Below are 17624 nucleotides of genomic sequence, written 5' to 3'. Positions count from 1 at the left end.
TTCAATGCAATATACATTGACAAATCAACAATTTTTAACATTGATTTAATGGTTTTCAGCTGTTCTCATGCATGAATTCATGTTCTCTGGGACAGATGTAATAATCATGTAGTGGTTCTAATTGGACTTGTGGTACTCTCATGACATCCAGCAATATTTTTACATTTTCTACCCCTAAATTTGCAACCCCCAGTTCTTTTGTGAAAGAACAGTCTTCTCCCAGATAGCAACCAAACCAGCAAATCGTTGCGGCCCAAATCTGGCCCACACCTTACTCCCCATAACTCCTCATCCGCGGTCCACCCAAGTGCCATCATTCCACGCGGTATGTGGGCCAGATGAGGGGGTATGGGGAGTAAGGTGTGGGCCGGATTTGGGCTGCAAATATTTGCTATCTGGGCTTGGTGCAGGAAGGAATCTTACAGATAAAGGTTCCAAGTGCCAAAACGTTTATTTGCTTGAGGTATGGTGGTTTTTCTATTACAGTATTAAGATTTCTTGATTTCTTATATAAAATAATAAATTTAAGTTAGTAATAGACTTCATGCATTTCTTGTGATATAACAAAGGCAATGGGCCTAATAGGTTGCTCACCAAGCAGCACCATTGAGCACATGCACAGCATCATGCAAGTAGCACATACAACTGGAGACAATTGTCACAAACACTGGTGTGTTTAGCATCACTTTTTTAAATGCCGTGGCTTCTTGTATCATCTGGTTTGGCCACAGTGTTAGAAGGGAAGGAATTGATTTATTATTATTATTTACGGAGTTATATGTGTGTTTTGCTTCTTTCATTTAATGTGTTTCTGACTTTTTCTTCCAAAAGTTTTGAACAAGATAAATTCACCTCAGAACCTTTTGTGTCTGATCATTTTTAGGAAAATTCTACCTTCTCTGAATGATATTGAAAGTTGAATTATTCTTTTGGAACCTTACGTCAATTTTATTATGTCACAATTTGCATTTACTCCATTTTATTGTGTAACTTTTAAGCATGAAATTGATTCACATTTACTCATTTCTAATAAGAATTAATAATTTCTAATTTAATTAGAAAAATTGCTTGTAATCTGTTGCCATAATCTTATTGAGTAGATCTAAGGTAATACTTTTTACAGTGCATGAAACTGAAAGCAGACTAATAGAGTATGTTACTGGAAGAGCTGTGGTTTACAGGAAAAGACACAATAACCAGAGGCGTATCTGTTTATCTCAGCTTAATTTGTTTTTTTGCCTAGGAATAAGGAGGAGGAGCTCTTCATCTTATTTATACAGATCACATTCAGAGAAATATTACAGTCTCATCTGTGAACGTTAGCTTGTCGTCACACAACTCTGAGATTACAAGTAAGTTTCTTCAAGTCTTTTCTATCTACAATGATCATTATTAATGCTTAATGTATTTTATTATTTATAATGTTGATAATAAATACAGTAAACAGGCTTGATACCACATGCCGACTATTAAGATCCTGAAAAATACCCTGAAACAAAGACGGAGCCATTGTAGTGCTTGTTGTCCTGTTAAATACGTGACTGTCATCTAAGGAACATATTTGCTGATCACCACCACATATCAATGTTGTTAAATGCCATTAACATTGACAAATCAACACATTTTAACATTGATTCAATGATTGCTTGCTGTCAGGGTGTTGATGAACTTGTTCACGTGTGTCACTTTTATAAAAATGCCTTAGAAGAACACATTACTGGTGTGCATCTCGGAACAAAACAATGGCACTGATATATTTTAAGACATTTCTGGGCAAGTTATATTTCGGTAAAACAGGTCACACATTCATTTTAGTCTGGGACTAGTCTTAAGCCTTGTCTGTGAAACTTTAAAGACCTTAAAGTCACCATGCAAAATTCCAAGTGTTTTACACAGTGTTGCAATGATTATTATAAATGATTTATCCGTGCACACCATTATTGTTATCATTTGCACTTGTAATCTAAAAGAAGTCAATCGCAACTTGCGTTTCATGGTGAATTTAAGCCCTGGGAAACCGCCCCAATTGTTTATCGTTCAAAAGCCTTTGAATAAATAAGAGCGTGCACTCAACGCTATGCAATGTTATCAAGATAACAGAATAATCAAATGCTGCAACAATTGCGTTAGACATTTTTAACATGTTAACCTAAAAACAAAGAACTGCATTGTTTTTGAAAGCACAAATTTTAACGACATGTTTTTATATTCTGTAAAAACAGTATACTAAAACACATTTGTTGAAGCAATAAGTGACTCAATAAAACCAAGAGTCAAGAGTCCAACTAAAGCAAACACTGATCACAGTAAAGGCTTGTCCACGCCGGGATGACAATCGTGCGCATTTATCACTGACGTTTAACGCCTCGTGAGTCATGACTTAACAAAGGGCGCCAATGTGAGTGTGCACACCAACGCGCAAAAACGGCAGACGTAAAAGCGTCAGACGTAAAAGGTGACAAACAACAAAAGAAAACCATACCATACTGTATTTGTTTCTTATTGCTGCTATGTGGAAAACGCGGACGGCAGCACGGAATGCAGACATAAAACGGAAAAGTAGATAATTATCTAAAGCTACATCCCCCTAAGAAATGTTTTGTTCTCAGAACGTCCCTGCTGGTGTCGAAAACATTCCCAGAATGGTCCGATATGGTCACGATGTGGAGTTTTTAAAGGGTGTGGGGACGGTATTTGGTGGACTTTCACAGAACATTCATGATGTTCTCTGAACTTATAGGGGACCCCCAGACAGCAAGCTAACAGGTATCAATGTTAAAAATTGTTGATTTGTCAATGATAATGACATTGAATCAATATCACTTTTGCACCTGCAAGTAATGTTGAAAAAAAATGTGACATTTCATGAAACCACCATTATTGTGGACCCGATAAGAATTCTTGGGGCGCATGAATAATATTGGTATAAAAGACGGTAGCAGTTGGTTACTCTGATGTATTTTGGACGGGTGGATCGGAGGGCACTCCCAACATGTACAACAGTGTATACGCGTTTTACTCATTCTAACTAACCACATGTAAAGCCTGATCTGAACACTGTATTATGCATGTGCTGTGCGCATGGACCAGTTCTTTCTGCATAATGGCCCGGTTTCACAGACACGGCTTAGCTTAAGCCAGGACTTTGCCTTAGTTGAATTAAGATATTTATGTCGCTTTTATAAAAATGCCTTAGAAGAATACATTACTGGTGTGCATCTTGAGACAAAACAATGGCAATGATATATTTTAAGATATTTCTGGGCAAGTTATATTCAGTTAAGACGGTCACACGTTCATTTTAGTCTGGGACTAGCCTTAAGCCTTGTCTGTGAAACCGGGCCTATGAGTTTAATTTGCACGCGCCATATGTCTGTCCGGGCAGGTTCGACAAGTGCTCGTTTTCCTGATATCATTGTAATTATAAATTATAGAGTGCTGTCTTGACGGCCTCTAAACCCAGGTAAAGTTGCTTGTGAATATGGCTAGCTATCCTGTATTTGCTCGGCTTGTTGTTACAGTGTGATAGAGCCTGGAAGCGTGTCCTACTTTTAAGTGCGTGAAAGTTGGCAACCCTGCTAATATAGTAACAAAATAAGAAAGTAATTTAAGTACAAACACTAAAACAATACAATACAGAAAACCGCAAGCAGATTGCTCTCTGATCCCCTGCACTGTCTTCAGTATCTACTTCCTGGTCAGGGAGCTGTCAATTCAAATCTCACTAACAATGAGAGTAAAGTGGCCATAAGTCCTGCCCACATGTGAGGTTTGTGCCAGAAAGGCGAACTAAAATTTGTGAAGCGTAAACAAAAACTCGAAAAGCGCAAATGAAAAATCTAGAGGCAAATTCAAAACTATTATTTGCAAAGACGAAACTTAGAAAATTGTTAAGAAAAATATCCGTTTATTTGAAAATCATGTCACATTCTTGCAATTGAGTTTATTGTTTTCATTATCAAAGTGTTTTTTTTTTCTTTCTCATTGTATATATATATATATATATATAATTTTTTTTTTTAAGTTTGCGTTCATTGAGCAGACACCTGATGCTAGGCGCTTTAGTGATGGGGAGGGGCCGCATGCTCGGAAGCTCCGTTTCATCATCGATTCCATGTTTTACACTACCCAAAAAAATCTGAACAGAGAATTGGTGAAAAACTGTTTAACTCCACAATTCAATACTACATACTTCTGAGTCTTTGTAATGTCTTTCAGCAATACATTTCTAACATCTATAATGTGTTTAGCAACAATTTTCAGAATTCACTTTACCCAGTTTACTCAGTTCCGTTTAGTTCATCATACATTAAGTATTTGAGTAGAGATAACATATTTCTGTTGTGTGAAACCACTGTCCATAATTTAATAAGTTAATTTAAAGTATAATTTTGTGTATGTGCTTAGTGTGAGTCTCTGTGAGAGCTCCCTCAGCTGATTTCACCAGAGGAGGAACCAAGTCATTCCTTTCAAGTCACAAGCAATTCTCAAAGAGTTAAAGTTAATGAGATAATAAAGTGAGTAATTAAATGATAACTGTGCATTAGTGATGAACACCTGCTCTTCACAATCAACATTACTGAAGAAAACAGAAACGAATTCCAAAATTTAAACATCTAGAGTTGAGAGCCCAACTCAAGGAAACACTGATCATCATGATGGTGAGTTTTAACTAAATAAAACAAATATTAAGCGTTAACCCGCCCATGGGCCCCCGAGCTAACAGGGGCCTCCAAAAGCAAGGGGTGGACTTAACCAATAAGCCGTGTCAGCAGCCACATAGAGCCCCAAGTAATCATCCAAATAGCCACAATAGAGGCGCTGTTTCGTTACCAGCGCAGTGAGATGCTGAAGAGTTCAGTTAAATAGCTATAGCTATTAGGAGCTGTATTAGCTGTGTTTCACGGCTGTTCAGATGTTTTACATTCAATTTTTTGAAAAGGTGTTCTAAATTAACTTGCTTTACATCTTTGTAATATTTTTAGCTGTGAAGTTGGCTCGTTGAATCAGCGTTATTCTGTACACAGCGAGTTCGCCAGTATGAACGCACATTGCGATCAGAAAGACTGATGACTCCTTTGAACCAATTCATTTACACATAATGTAAGAGATCAGTGAATCGTTCAAAGCTCAGTGAACTACAAGGGAACGTATCGTGTGAATGAGCTTTGCTCCTTTAGTTAAACTGGTTACTTATGGGCTAAAAAGTCTTATAAATAAGGCTCATATTATAATTTTTCAACTTTTCTGTTTGATTGAATAAATTTAATGCTTTATATAAGCGGGTTGCACAACCCCCACCTCATTTTTAGCCAGGAAAAAAAAGTTTTCCTATGTTTTCATTTGGGAATTTATCTGTGTTTATTAAGCTTAGTTTTCCCCTGTCACTTTGACTGGGGGTGAAAAGTTTTGTGCTTTGAGGAGGAAGAAAAATAAGGGTTGCAGTAAAGTAAAATGGCGCATAGTTGGGGCCCCCATACATGGATTTGCCTAGGGCCCCCAAATCACTAAATCCGCCCCTGGATATGCGCTGCATGAGACAAATAAGTATATAGCCAAAATCACATATCCGCTCTTCCACATAAATGTATGGAGAATTTTTCAGACAATGTCGCTTTTATAAATCAGGATTTTAGCAGCAGTTAAAGTAACAGCTGGCTGGATTAAACAGGAGATGTTATTGGGTCGTGTTAAGTTACTATTTTATCCCAGTTTTATGTCTGACAATAGAACAGATAATATTTGAAAATAGCATTCAGTTGTGTTAAAATACAATATAATGTGATAGATCAGACAGTAGAAGCGAAGCAGATTTCAAGTGCCAACACTAGACCAAACACACGTGATGACGTCACAAAAATGCTAATTAGTGCGTGACGTCATCAGCACCACAGTCTCTCAAAATCCTGTGGGAAACACGACATACCAGTAGACGCTGTTGTTTCCATTAAAACAAAAACGATTCCCAAAATAACCACTAATGCCATTAAAAAAAAAAAAATTCTACAGGGGTAGCCTACCATATTGAATTGACCCTTCGTCTCAGCCAAAGCGATCCCACTGCACTAAAGAATATTTATCATGAAATATCATTTCTGGGAAAAAAATGACGTGTACTTTCAGCCAAAAGGAATAAGAAAGTTTGCAATATGCATTCGCTTAATAGGACTAGGAGTTATAATCCCACTATTTCAGCACAATTTAATTGCCCAATAGGACATTTCCCACGCCGTATGCATGACAGGGGGGAAGCAGTCAAGAATAGAGGAGGTCTGTGGTTTCACTGGGTTATAGAATAGAATTAATATAACGCCTGATAATTATCTCATCACATGGAAACAGTGAAGAGTTGCTTACTGCACAGCTCTAACAGAAATCTAACACAGGGGTCAAGGGTCAAGAGCCCAACTAAAGCAAACACTGATCTCTCTGCTTTACAACAGCACATGCATTGATACAGAGAGAAATCTAACACAGGGGTCAAGGGTCAAGAGCCCAACTAAAGCAAACACTGATCTCTCTGCTTTACAACAGCACATGCATTGATACAGAGAGAAATCTAACACAGGGGTCAAGGGTCAAGAGCCCAACTAAAGCAAACACTGATCTCTCTGCTTTACAACAGCACATGCATTGATACAGAGAGAAATCTAACACAGGGGTCAAGGGTCAAGAGCTCAACTAAAGCAAACACTGATCTCTCTGCTTTACAACAGCACATGCATTGATACAGAGAGAAATCTAACACAGAGGTCAAGGGTCAAGAGCCCCACTAAAGCAAACACTGATCTCCATGATGGTGGCATCATTTGAACCAATAAAACATCAACATCTGATCCTCTGTGATTCTCAATAACAGCAGGTGTTCATCACTAATGCTCAATCATCATTTCATTACTCACTTAATTATCTCATTAACTTTAACTCTTTGAGGACTTGGATGTGACTTGAGACTTGCTTGTGACTTGAAAGGAATGACTTGGTTCCTCCTCTGGTGAAATCAGCTCATGGGTTCATGGGTAAAACTAAAATATGGCAGGACTTTTACTCTTTGGCCCCTGGACTATACACCTCTGCCTGAAATACACCCCAGCTAACAAAAGTTTGTTATAAGAATGTTCCTTAGAGGTTTTTCATGTGTTTGAATACGTTTTAAAAACATCTTTTAATGTTTTAAGAATATTACCATCATGGTGATCAGTTTTTCCTTGAGTTGGGATCTTGACTATTACATTATTTGATCTGCTGAAACTGTGTGCTTTTAATGTGCACTTTTTATGGCTGTGCAAATGAGAACCTAACCAAATGGTGTTGCTATGGAACCATTGACACCACTGTGATGTTGTAATTTGATTCAGTACTCATGTTTGGATTGAGTGCTATGCTGTTGATCCTGAAAGAACATTATAAGATCAGGGAGTCTGATTGTATTTTGAGGTCTAAAAAGATTTGTGAAGAAAGGATGCATGTTTATCAAAACAGATTTTAGAATCAAGAATCAGTGTATGAATCTCGGCAATGGAGAGAATCAACCAACTAATTTAGATAAACAGATCAACTGCAATGCATGCTGGGAATTATGAATGAGTTTCGTGCTATGATGCCAGCATGCATTGCAACATGAAGTTTTCGTTTGCTGATTGTCACCATTGTTGAGATCTTGACGCATCTTGATGTCTGTGTGTCTAAATTTGTTTTTTGTTTAAATACTTCAATTGTCACAAATCTTTCTAGACAGCAAAATGCAATCAAACTCCCACAGCTAATTCAGGATCAGCAGCACAGCAGTTTATTCAGATTAATCTCAATGAGCACCAACCAACAACATGTGATTAGATTATCACTTGCATTACAAAAACAAATGTGTTTTAAATGTACATAGTTACAGAGCATCTAAAGAGTAAATGTCAAGGGTCAAGAGCTCAACTCAAGGAAACACTGATCACCATGATGGTGACTTTTGTCAACTGGGAACGTTCTTAAAACATAAAAAACTGACATTTTGAATATTTTTAAATGTGAAAAACCTCTATGGAACGTTCTTATAACAAACTTTTGTTAGCGGGGTTGTGTTTCAGGTTGTAGTTGTTGTGTTGCTCTGTGTAAATTATTTTTTGTAGTTTTTGTTGATCTTTTCTGCAGTGATTGTGTTTGTTAACAGCAGATGTTCATCACTAATGACTCAATCGTAACTATAATAATAATGAAACTCAATACAAATTCTGTCAAACAGGAGCACAGAAAGGTGTTGGTTTTAGGATTAATCTGGGCCAGAATTTAAATGAACTGTTGTTTAAATTTGGGTCAGTTCTGCTTTATTTGTTTTGTTTTTGGCTGACATGCGGCATTGCTTTGGCTTGCTTGTGGCCCAAACCTGGCAAACAGGAGCGGTCCACCCAAGTGCCATCATTCCATGCCATATGTGGGCCAGATGAGGGGGTATGGGGCGTAAGGTGTGGGCCGCAAATATTTGCTATCTGAGAAGCAACTCATGTAAACACCTTAATCGTAATATTAGCTTACTCAGAATAAGGCAAATAATTTGATTACTGAAGTCCATGTAAACTTGGTCAGTGAGTTTGATGTGTGGTTGCGTATTGACCTCATTGTGAGTATTCTGAAAGCTGATGGTGACATCACTGTGACATCAAATTGATGACTGGGAAGAGATTGGCAATTGGCCTATTGTTTTATTTGACATTAACCTGTTGTTTTTACAGTGGAAGATCTGAGGATTGTGCTAGTGGGTAAAACTGGATCAGGAAAGAGTTCAACAGGGAACACTATACTGGGCAGAGATGAGTTTACAGTGGGTTTCTTCTCTGTGTCAAAAACTGACTGGTGTGACAAACACACAATGATGCTGTATGACAGAAACATCTCAATCATTGATACTCCAGGACTGTTTCACACATCCATGACTGATGTATAACTGAAGACTGAAATAGAGAAATGTTTGAAGATGTCTGATCCTGGTCCTCATGTGTTTCTGCTGGTCATCAAACTGGATGTGAGAATCACAGATGTGGAGATGAATGCAGTGAAATGGATTCAAAATAATCTTGGAGAAGAGGTTATGAGATTCACTTTGGTTTTGTTCACTGGTGCTGATAAGTTAGAGAAACCAGTAGAAGAGTTTCTGCAGGAGAACATCAAACTGAAAGAAGTCCTGGATGAATTTGCGGCAGGATATCACACATTTACAAACATGACGAAAAATGATGGGGCTCAGGTCTCTGAACTGGTGAAGAAGATGAAAACACTGGTGACCAAGAACAGAGAAGAGCATTACACTGAAGAGATGTACTTGGTGACTCAAAGGAAGATCAGCGAAGAGATGAAAAAACACGAGGAAGCAGTACAACGAGTGAATGAGGAAGAAAGGAAAAGACAAAGTCCAGAGAGAAACTCAAAAAATGGACTATATAAAATCATCATGATAAGCATAATATTAGCAGGAATTGTGATAGGAGTATGACTGTTGTATAATTTTTTACCTTCATGGAGTAAACAGTATAGGGGATGACTGCATCACTTTTTCTGCAGAACACAAAATACATTTTTTGTTGACAACCAAACAATATTGACCCACTTCTGTTGTATTGACACAAAAATACTGAGACATTCCCCTGACAGCAAGCAACCGAATCAATGTTAAAAAATGTTGATTTGTCAAGCAGAGATGGGCATTTGTGATCCTGCAGAGTGTAGTTCCAACCAGCTCCAGCACACCTGCCTTGAAGTTTTCTAGTTGTCCTGAAATTCTTGCCCAGATAGACAAATAAGTAATTTTTAACATTTATTAAATGGTTTTCATCTGTTCTCTTGCTATGTTATTTGCACTGAATCAATATCACTTCTACCCCCATTATTAATGTTGAATACTTGTTGAAATTTCAACAAACCACCCTTATTGGTGGTTATATTGTGATCAGTGTTTGATTTAGTTGAGCGCTTGACTCTTGTACTTTTTGTATTGATTTATTTAAATAAACGTCAAAGTATTGCTGTGAGAAAACAGTAGTTTGGGCTTGCTGTATTTAGAAGTCATGTGCTGATTGGTCTGTGTGGCATCACTTAAAGTCAAACACACCTACAGCCTCATATCTGATATTACACTGTCAAAACGACCCTGAGAGCACACCTACATCTGGCAGATATATATATTTGATGTTTGCATTTTCAACTGCAAGACATCTGACAGATGCTGTTTGCTCATCTGCCCTTCATCTCTGAGACGTCTGCCTCTAGAAGTGGTTCCCAACTGCAGTCCTCAGGGCCCCTGACAGAATATTTGAGATGTCTCCCTGTTGAACACATGAACAAGTTAATGAGATAATGAAGTGATGATTGAGTCATTAGTGATGAACACCTGCTGGTAACAAACACAATCACTGAAGAAAACACGAACAATAAGATAGTGGGAAATCAATAGTGGGAAAACTTGTTCACATTTTGTTTGTGTTTTGGTGTGTCATGTCATCTGTTGGACGTAAATGCCCCAAAAAACCGTATCATAATTAATTTAGGGTGAGAGCCCAACTAAAGGAAACACTAAACACTATTATGGTGACTTATATTGATGTGTTTTCTTCAGTGATTGTGTTTGTTATCATCAGCAGGTGTTCATCATAATGACTCAATCATCACTTCATTATCTCATTAACTTGTTCATGTGTTCAATATAGGGAGACATCGAAAATATTCTTTCAGGGGCCCTGAGGACTGGAGTTTGGAACCACTGCCTTACAGCACATGCCCAAGTACAACTCAAAACTTGTTTTGTATTGTTCATATTTTGGACATTTGTTTTGCACATTAAAAACAGTCAGGACCGGGAAACTGAAACCGTCGAAATCCGCAAACATACAGTGATACCGATTTTTGACCAAACCGCCCAGCAGTGTTGGCTAATCAGATATTATAAAGCCACTAAAGAAAGAATATTGCACAAATATCAACCACTATACAAGTCGTCCAAACACAAAAATCTGTAAAAACAGTGGAAAAGAAGCACATAGTCATATCAGTCTAATGATAATTTTATTTTTAAAAGGATAAAAACAATAATTAACACTTAACAATTAGGTTGTAACTAAAATTAACAACATATTTTCACAGCATGTATTACTCTCTGTTAAATAAATATATATACTTTTGTATTTAGGATGTATTAGTATGTATTTCATATGTATATATATCAGAGGTGGGTGTAAGTCAAGTCTCAAGTCAAATCAAGTCAGTGGTTTACCTCAGGGGTTCTCAATCCTGATCCTCAGGAACCCCCTGACAGAATGTTTTAGATGTGTCTCTATATAAAACACCTGATTCAACTCATCTGCTAGTTACCTTAGATATCAAGAGAGCAGATGAAAACCACTGAATCAATGTTCATAATGGATGATGTGTCAATGCTAATGGAGTTAAATCAATATCACTGTTGCACCTGAAATGAATGTTGAAAAGATGTTGAGATTTCAACAAACCACCATTATTGTGATCAATGTTTTCTTTAGTTGGGACCTTGACTCTTGAACTTTAAAGTTAAATTTCCGTTGTCTGTTATAACAAATACATCTGTTAAAACAATGAAAAAATAATCAACTGACAGTAGTTGTAGTAATTTCTCAGTATTTGTGTTGTTTTCTTAACTTCATGTGATGATTTCTTTAGTACAGTGTAATAAATAGCATTGCTTGCCTCCAATTATGATTTAAAAGAAATTATTTACCAAAGTCAGGGATCAAGGTCCCAACTAAAGCAAACACTGATCACAATAATGGTGGTTTGTTGAAATCTCAACATCTTTTCAATATTAATTTCAGGTGCAACAGTGATATTGATTAAACACCATTAGCATTGACACATCATCCATTATGAACATTGATTCAGTGGTTTTCATCTGCTCTCTTGCTATCTAAGGTAACTAGCAGATGAGTTGAATCAGGTGTTTTATATAGAGACACATCTAAAACATTCGTCACACGCACGCACACACACACACACACACACACCTACACACACCTACACACGTATACTGAGTTTGATTCCCAAAACTGATTCCCAAACTATTGCATGTTAGTTATGCAATAGACTGTAGACCAGCCCAAAGTTTACGAGTATTGCAGTGCACAATGTAGTTTGAACCACCTGTGAATTATTGCTGTCTTTGGGAGTAGCTAGTTTACTAAAATCAATTTGCCACAAGATTTTGTTCCTTATGGTTTATTTTTGATGCTTATGTGTGGAAAGATTTTAGTGATTTGTGGACTTAAGATAGGGAAGAACTAGGCTATACCATATCAACAAAATGCAGAACTACTGAGAAGTACTTAAATATGCCTTTTTCTAATTTTATGTATGTTTCACCTTTTTCTAGAGCTTGACATAAAGTTTACCATCTGCATCTCGTCCATTCTGTGCATAGATTTGAATTCAATCTTTCATTTGCCTGCATAACTAAAATTGCTAAAGCAATGGGTGAGTGCTGTTAAACATTTGTGTAGCTATAATGATGAATTTAAATGTAAGTTTACACTCTAAAACAGTTGTGTTAAAAACGGTCCGTGTAACGCTTTGCAGTTCTTTTTTCAATTTTCACCATCAAAATTAATCAAATGAAAATTGGTTTCAAACTTTCATTTTCAATGTTCACGAGTACTTCACAAATGTATAATTGTCTCTCAGTTTCATTTGTAATTATACGTGTTTGGGTAATTGCTTCAGAATTTCAGATTTTCGAACAAACACAAAAATGACTTGTTTTTCTAATTTTACATTTATGTGCTTGCGCTTGCAGCTGGATCGTACCATTATCGCCGGTGGTAGGGGTTTACAGTGTGTACTACTGTTTATATCAGATCACCGTTACCTTTGCACGTTAACCACATTGTCTGGACAATGAGAGAGTGGAGAGCGCTTGATTCATATGAAAGTGTGATCCGTCGGTTGGTAGAATGTCCATCTAGAAAACATGTCGCTTTCACGGTTAATGTGTAATTATTATGAGACGTCATATTATCCCTTTATAACAAGAAAATATATAATTTAAAAAAAAAGAACTGCAACGCGTTACACGGACCAAAAACAACACATTGTGTGTACTGTACATTAATGTGTTGTCCTTAACTGAACACATCTCTGTGTTTTTCCTTGGGACAACACGTTTTGTGTTTGCAACACAAGCTTGTGTTAAAAATCATCAACTGTTTAAACAATAACATAATGTGTTAAATAGGATAACACAAACAATGTGTTAAAATCAACACATTTTAAGATTGTAGAAGAAGTATGCTCATCTAATCTAATCATTACCAAGATATAAAAGTAATCTCCCGCAGTCAACAGTTTGATGTCACAGTGATGTCAGCTTTCAGAATACTCATGATGAGGTCAGAATGTAAACTCACTGTGTGCTCAAACTGTGATCTAACTCTTGTACTGTGAGTTTAGAGGTTTAGATGTGATGGTTTGTCATGTGAAGTCATCATTATGTTGATCAGTGTTTGCTTTAGTTGAGCTCTTGACTCTACAGTGTTTGACTTCTATCACCTTTTTGAGTTTAGTATGCAGATTCTTGATGTCTGTATGTTTCCCAACAATCTCTTAAAAACATTATAGCATATAATGGTTTAAGAAATTCTTCCAAAATTCTCACTGCTCGGTCTCAAACAGTAAAGTTTTGAAGAAGTGAAAACCAGACAAACAATTAAACATGAGATCACTAAATCACTTGCTCCAGTTAGCCAGCATTCTCAGATCTCAGATATGTTTTGCTATATCAATTGTGATCATAAAGAAAGTACCATAATGGTGACTAAATCAAATAAATTGAGCTCACATATTACTCACACTGTCACAATATGAGAACGTGACATCACTGTGATCATCACGTGACCTCACGTGTTGACTGGGAGATCCTCTGACAGTCCTCCTGTGTTTTTGCCTTGGGAGAAATCGGACAGCAAGCCAAATCTGCTAATTTACATTACGATTTTATGGGCATGCTAATTTGTGAAGAAATAACAGTAAACTTTTTCTAAATGTAAATGTAGTGTGATGTATTTTATAATCTCTTCACAGGAGATTTACGGATTGTGCTGTTGGGTAAAACTGGATCAGGAAAGAGTGCTGCAGGAAATACTATTCTGGGTAAAGAGGAATTTGTAGCAAAATTTTCTTCAAAATCTGTGACCAGTAACTGCCAAGCATTTGATGGCGAGGTAAATGGCCAAAAAGTCAGAGTGATAGACACACCAGGACTCTGGGATACAGAAACAAATGCAGACCAGAATAAAAGTCTAATAGAGAAGTTATTCTATGATTCTGGTGATGGTCTTGTGATTCTGCTGGTGATCAGATTGGGTGTCAGACTCACACAAGAAGAGCTGAACACTATCAAGTGGATCAAGGAGAACTTTGGAGAGGAAGTCACAAAATATACCATTGTGCTCTTCACGCATGGAGATGAACTACCACAAACTGTGAAAATAGAAGATTATATTAATGAGGACAAAAATTTAAAGGCACTGGTTGAACAGTGTACGAGACGGTATCACGTTTTTCATAACAATATCAGAGATCGAAATCAGGTGACTGAGCTTCTGGGAAAGATAAATGAATTGAAGAAAAAGCAGGATCAAGGTTATAATAAGCAGCACTATGATGATGCTCAGGAAAAACTTGCTCGCGAAAAAGGTTTTCTTGGTGCCTTAAAAGGAGGAGCAGGGGGAGCAGTACTAGGAGGTGGAGTAGTGGGAGGGGTAGCAGCTAAGACGGGTGCTGCTGTTGCTATCGTAGTTAAAGCAGGTGCAATTGGAGCAGCAGGAGGTGCAGCAGCAGGAGCAGTGATTATTGGTGGAGGAGCATATTTACTGGCAAAACATTGCTCTGAAAAGAACAATAAAAAGCAAAACTAAAATGTTAAAAATGTATCAAATGTTTTTGTTCCAGTCCATCATTGACTGTATCAAGGAAAAATAATTGATCTAGCATTTAAAATACAGACCCAGACCGCAAGCTACTGTAACGGGTACAAACCATTGAATCGATGTTAAAAATGTGTTGATTTGTCAATGTTAATTGCATTGAAGTAATATCACTTTTTCACCTGCTAATAATGTTGAACAAATGTTGACGTTTCATCAAACCACCATTACTGTGATCAGAGTTTGATTTAGTTGAGCTCTTGACTCTTGACTTTCGCATAGTTAATTTTCTTTCAGTGCTTACAATGTTGTTTAATAAAAACTCTTATATGTAATGATGAAGCCTAATAAATGAGATTTTTTATTCATATAAATTTGAGGTTGTTTGCTTCGATAATGTTAGCTGTGGTAGATAAAAAAACAATTTGCTTCAAATAAACAAGAGTTTAAGCTTTTTGAGACTGGACTTAAAAATGGCTACTGTTGGTGAACATCTGATGTCTTCTACTCTCTAAGAAAAAATGGTGCTAAATAGCACTAAAAGTGGTTCTTTGGCTCATAATCATAGGGAAACCGTTTTTAGGGATATATAGCACCTATTTTTAAGGTGCTATACAGCACCTTCATCAAATGGTGCTTTGTAGAACCCTAAGAGGTACCATGTAGCACTTTATTGCTTTAGAAAAAATGGTGCTCAATACCCAGCAAGCAAAAATGTGTTCCTTAGACGTTCATTAGACGTTTCTTAGACCACTCCAGTCCACGTGTCTTCCCACCCTGTATGTTTTGGATGTCTCCCTAAATAAGACATGAACAAGTTAATGAGTTAAATCATTGAGTTAAGAAATAAATCATCACTTCATTATCTCATGAATGATGAACACCTGCTGATAACAAACACAATCACTGAAACAAACCATGAACAATAAGAAGTCACCCTAATAGTGTTTAGTGTTTCCTTTAGTTGGGCTCTTATCCTAGATTTTATCTTTTATTTATTGTTGGTTAGCTGTAATAATGAGTTAATAATGCACATTTATAACAGCAAAACAAATCCATGTGTTATTGTTCTCTTACTAATGTGTAGCTTTCTTAAAAGCTATTACTAGACAGCTGTGACAGATAATTAAATTAAGAAAAATAAGAAAACATTGAGAAGTCCCCTATAATCATCACAGATTTGATGATTATAGGAAGTAGGATAGACAGTTTTGTAGCCACTAAGTTTAAAGTTTAAACAAACAGTGCTCAATTAAGTTTTTGTGTGAATGAGTGAGGGGTTTAGCATTTATCACACTGAATAAAAAATGAATAGCTAAGAGATTCTTTAGTGCCTCTGTCACTACCATGTCTTTAGTCACCATTCATATTGACGCCATCCATTCTGATGATGGCTCTTCACAACAGGTGTTTTCTTCACAAAAATTATTCCTGTTGTTAGCTTTGCTGAATCCTGTAATTTGGACAAATATTTAACATCCACTGAGTAATTGAGAATACAATAAAAGCCTCATTGAGATAATTTACCAAGTGAACACTCTGTGATTCAGTCAACCCCATTTTATCCCAAACCTGTATGACACAAGACACCCAAAGATGTCTCAGTCCTTTTTCACTTTCCTTGTATCCTTCTTACCATAAAATTGAAGTTAATGTTGACTGTGGTTATCAATTCCTTAATATTCCCAAACATACTTATCATAGAAGAGTGAGGATCATAGAATGAAGAATGAAGTCATACAGTTTGGAACAACGGGAGGATAAGAGATTTTCTTTGTTTTGTCATAGGGAAAAAACCTTAACTTCCTTCAACAGGTTGTAACATGAGAACTGCATAGTATTCCCAGCCAGCAAAGACACATGGGTCCAGATGGGTTTGATGTGGGCTCTTCTGGGCCTCAGCTGGTTTTGTCCGCGGGTTCCATGTAGGGTTCCTGCTTAGTGTGCATACTACAGACTGATAAATGTGACACTGAATGTTGGAGTTAATGAGATAATGAAGTGATAACAAGCAGAATCACTGATGGACACAGAAACAACAATAACAGAAAGAAATAAAACACAACAACTACAACTGACTTCGGCCACAAACACCATTAACATCTTTATTTATTTATATTATTGAGAATAAACAGAGTTTTTTCTGTTCATGTTCTACTGAAAATAACTGGTTTGATGTTACCATTATGGTGATCAGTGTTTGTTTTACTAAACCAAAAAAAGGCTGAATTGTACATGCAAAAAAGTAAACGGTAAGCACTGAATACTCTAGTGTATTCCATTATGAGGAGAGACACTGCAGTATTTTACACTGGGGTGACCAAATCAGGTGCTGTTACGTTTCTTCAGAGTCTCATTATTTTGTTAGCCAACATAAAATGTCTTTAAAATGCTACAGTGTATACATGATACACCATAAGTTTAACAAACATTGAAACTTTCTTGTAAGCGTGAATGCATGCTTGTTTACAGGTTGTTGTTTTTTTGCAATGTTACAATGTATTGTAATACATAGTATGTATTGGTTTATTTTTTCATGTAAAGCTCCTTTATAAACTCGTGAATTCGTGATTCTTGAATTCTTAAAAAAAAAAACATTAAAAAAAGCATCTCTCATTCAAAAAGACTTTTCCCATTTAGCAAAAATGTTCCCCTTATTCCCAGAAACATGGGTTTTATCTTCTCACAAACACAAGC

At 36.7% G+C, this 17624-nt stretch overlaps 1 protein-coding gene across 3 annotated transcripts; it reads left to right on the top strand.

The window, feature by feature from the left end:
• The first annotated feature begins 1240 nt into the window (after positions 1-1240).
• Positions 1241-15313, top strand: LOC130553225 (GTPase IMAP family member 7-like). Of its 3 annotated transcripts, XM_057332072.1 has the most exons (4): positions 1241-1352; positions 8721-10765; positions 12448-12480; positions 14083-15313. In XM_057332072.1, the coding sequence occupies exons 2-4, from the start codon at positions 10756-10758 to the stop codon at positions 14916-14918; spliced, it is 879 nt and encodes a 292-aa protein (XP_057188055.1). In that variant the 5' UTR covers positions 1241-1352; positions 8721-10755; the 3' UTR covers positions 14919-15313. The 3 variants fall into 3 exon arrangements, with proteins under 3 accessions (XP_057188055.1, XP_057188058.1, XP_057188057.1); XM_057332074.1 differs by lacking the exon at positions 8721-10765 and having other exon boundaries at positions 1282-1352; positions 12380-12480; positions 14083-15308; XM_057332075.1 differs by lacking the exons at positions 12448-12480; positions 14083-15313 and having other exon boundaries at positions 8721-10681.
• Positions 15314-17624: the final 2311 nt, after the last annotated feature.

The sequence above is a fragment of the Triplophysa rosa genome, linkage group LG4 (genome assembly GCF_024868665.1).
Source record: "Triplophysa rosa linkage group LG4, Trosa_1v2, whole genome shotgun sequence".
Lineage (NCBI taxonomy): Eukaryota > Metazoa > Chordata > Actinopteri > Cypriniformes > Nemacheilidae > Triplophysa > Triplophysa rosa.
The sequence above is the reverse complement of the archived record's forward strand: the minus strand, read 5'-3'. Positions and strand labels throughout refer to the sequence as shown.

Bases quoted from the DNA above. Each gene is read 5' to 3' on its own strand.
- LOC130553225 (XM_057332072.1), top strand. The intron at 12,481-14,082 runs GTGAGTGCTGTT...ATCTCTTCACAG, and splicing joins TAAAATTGCTAAAGCAATGG to GAGATTTACGGATTGTGCTG.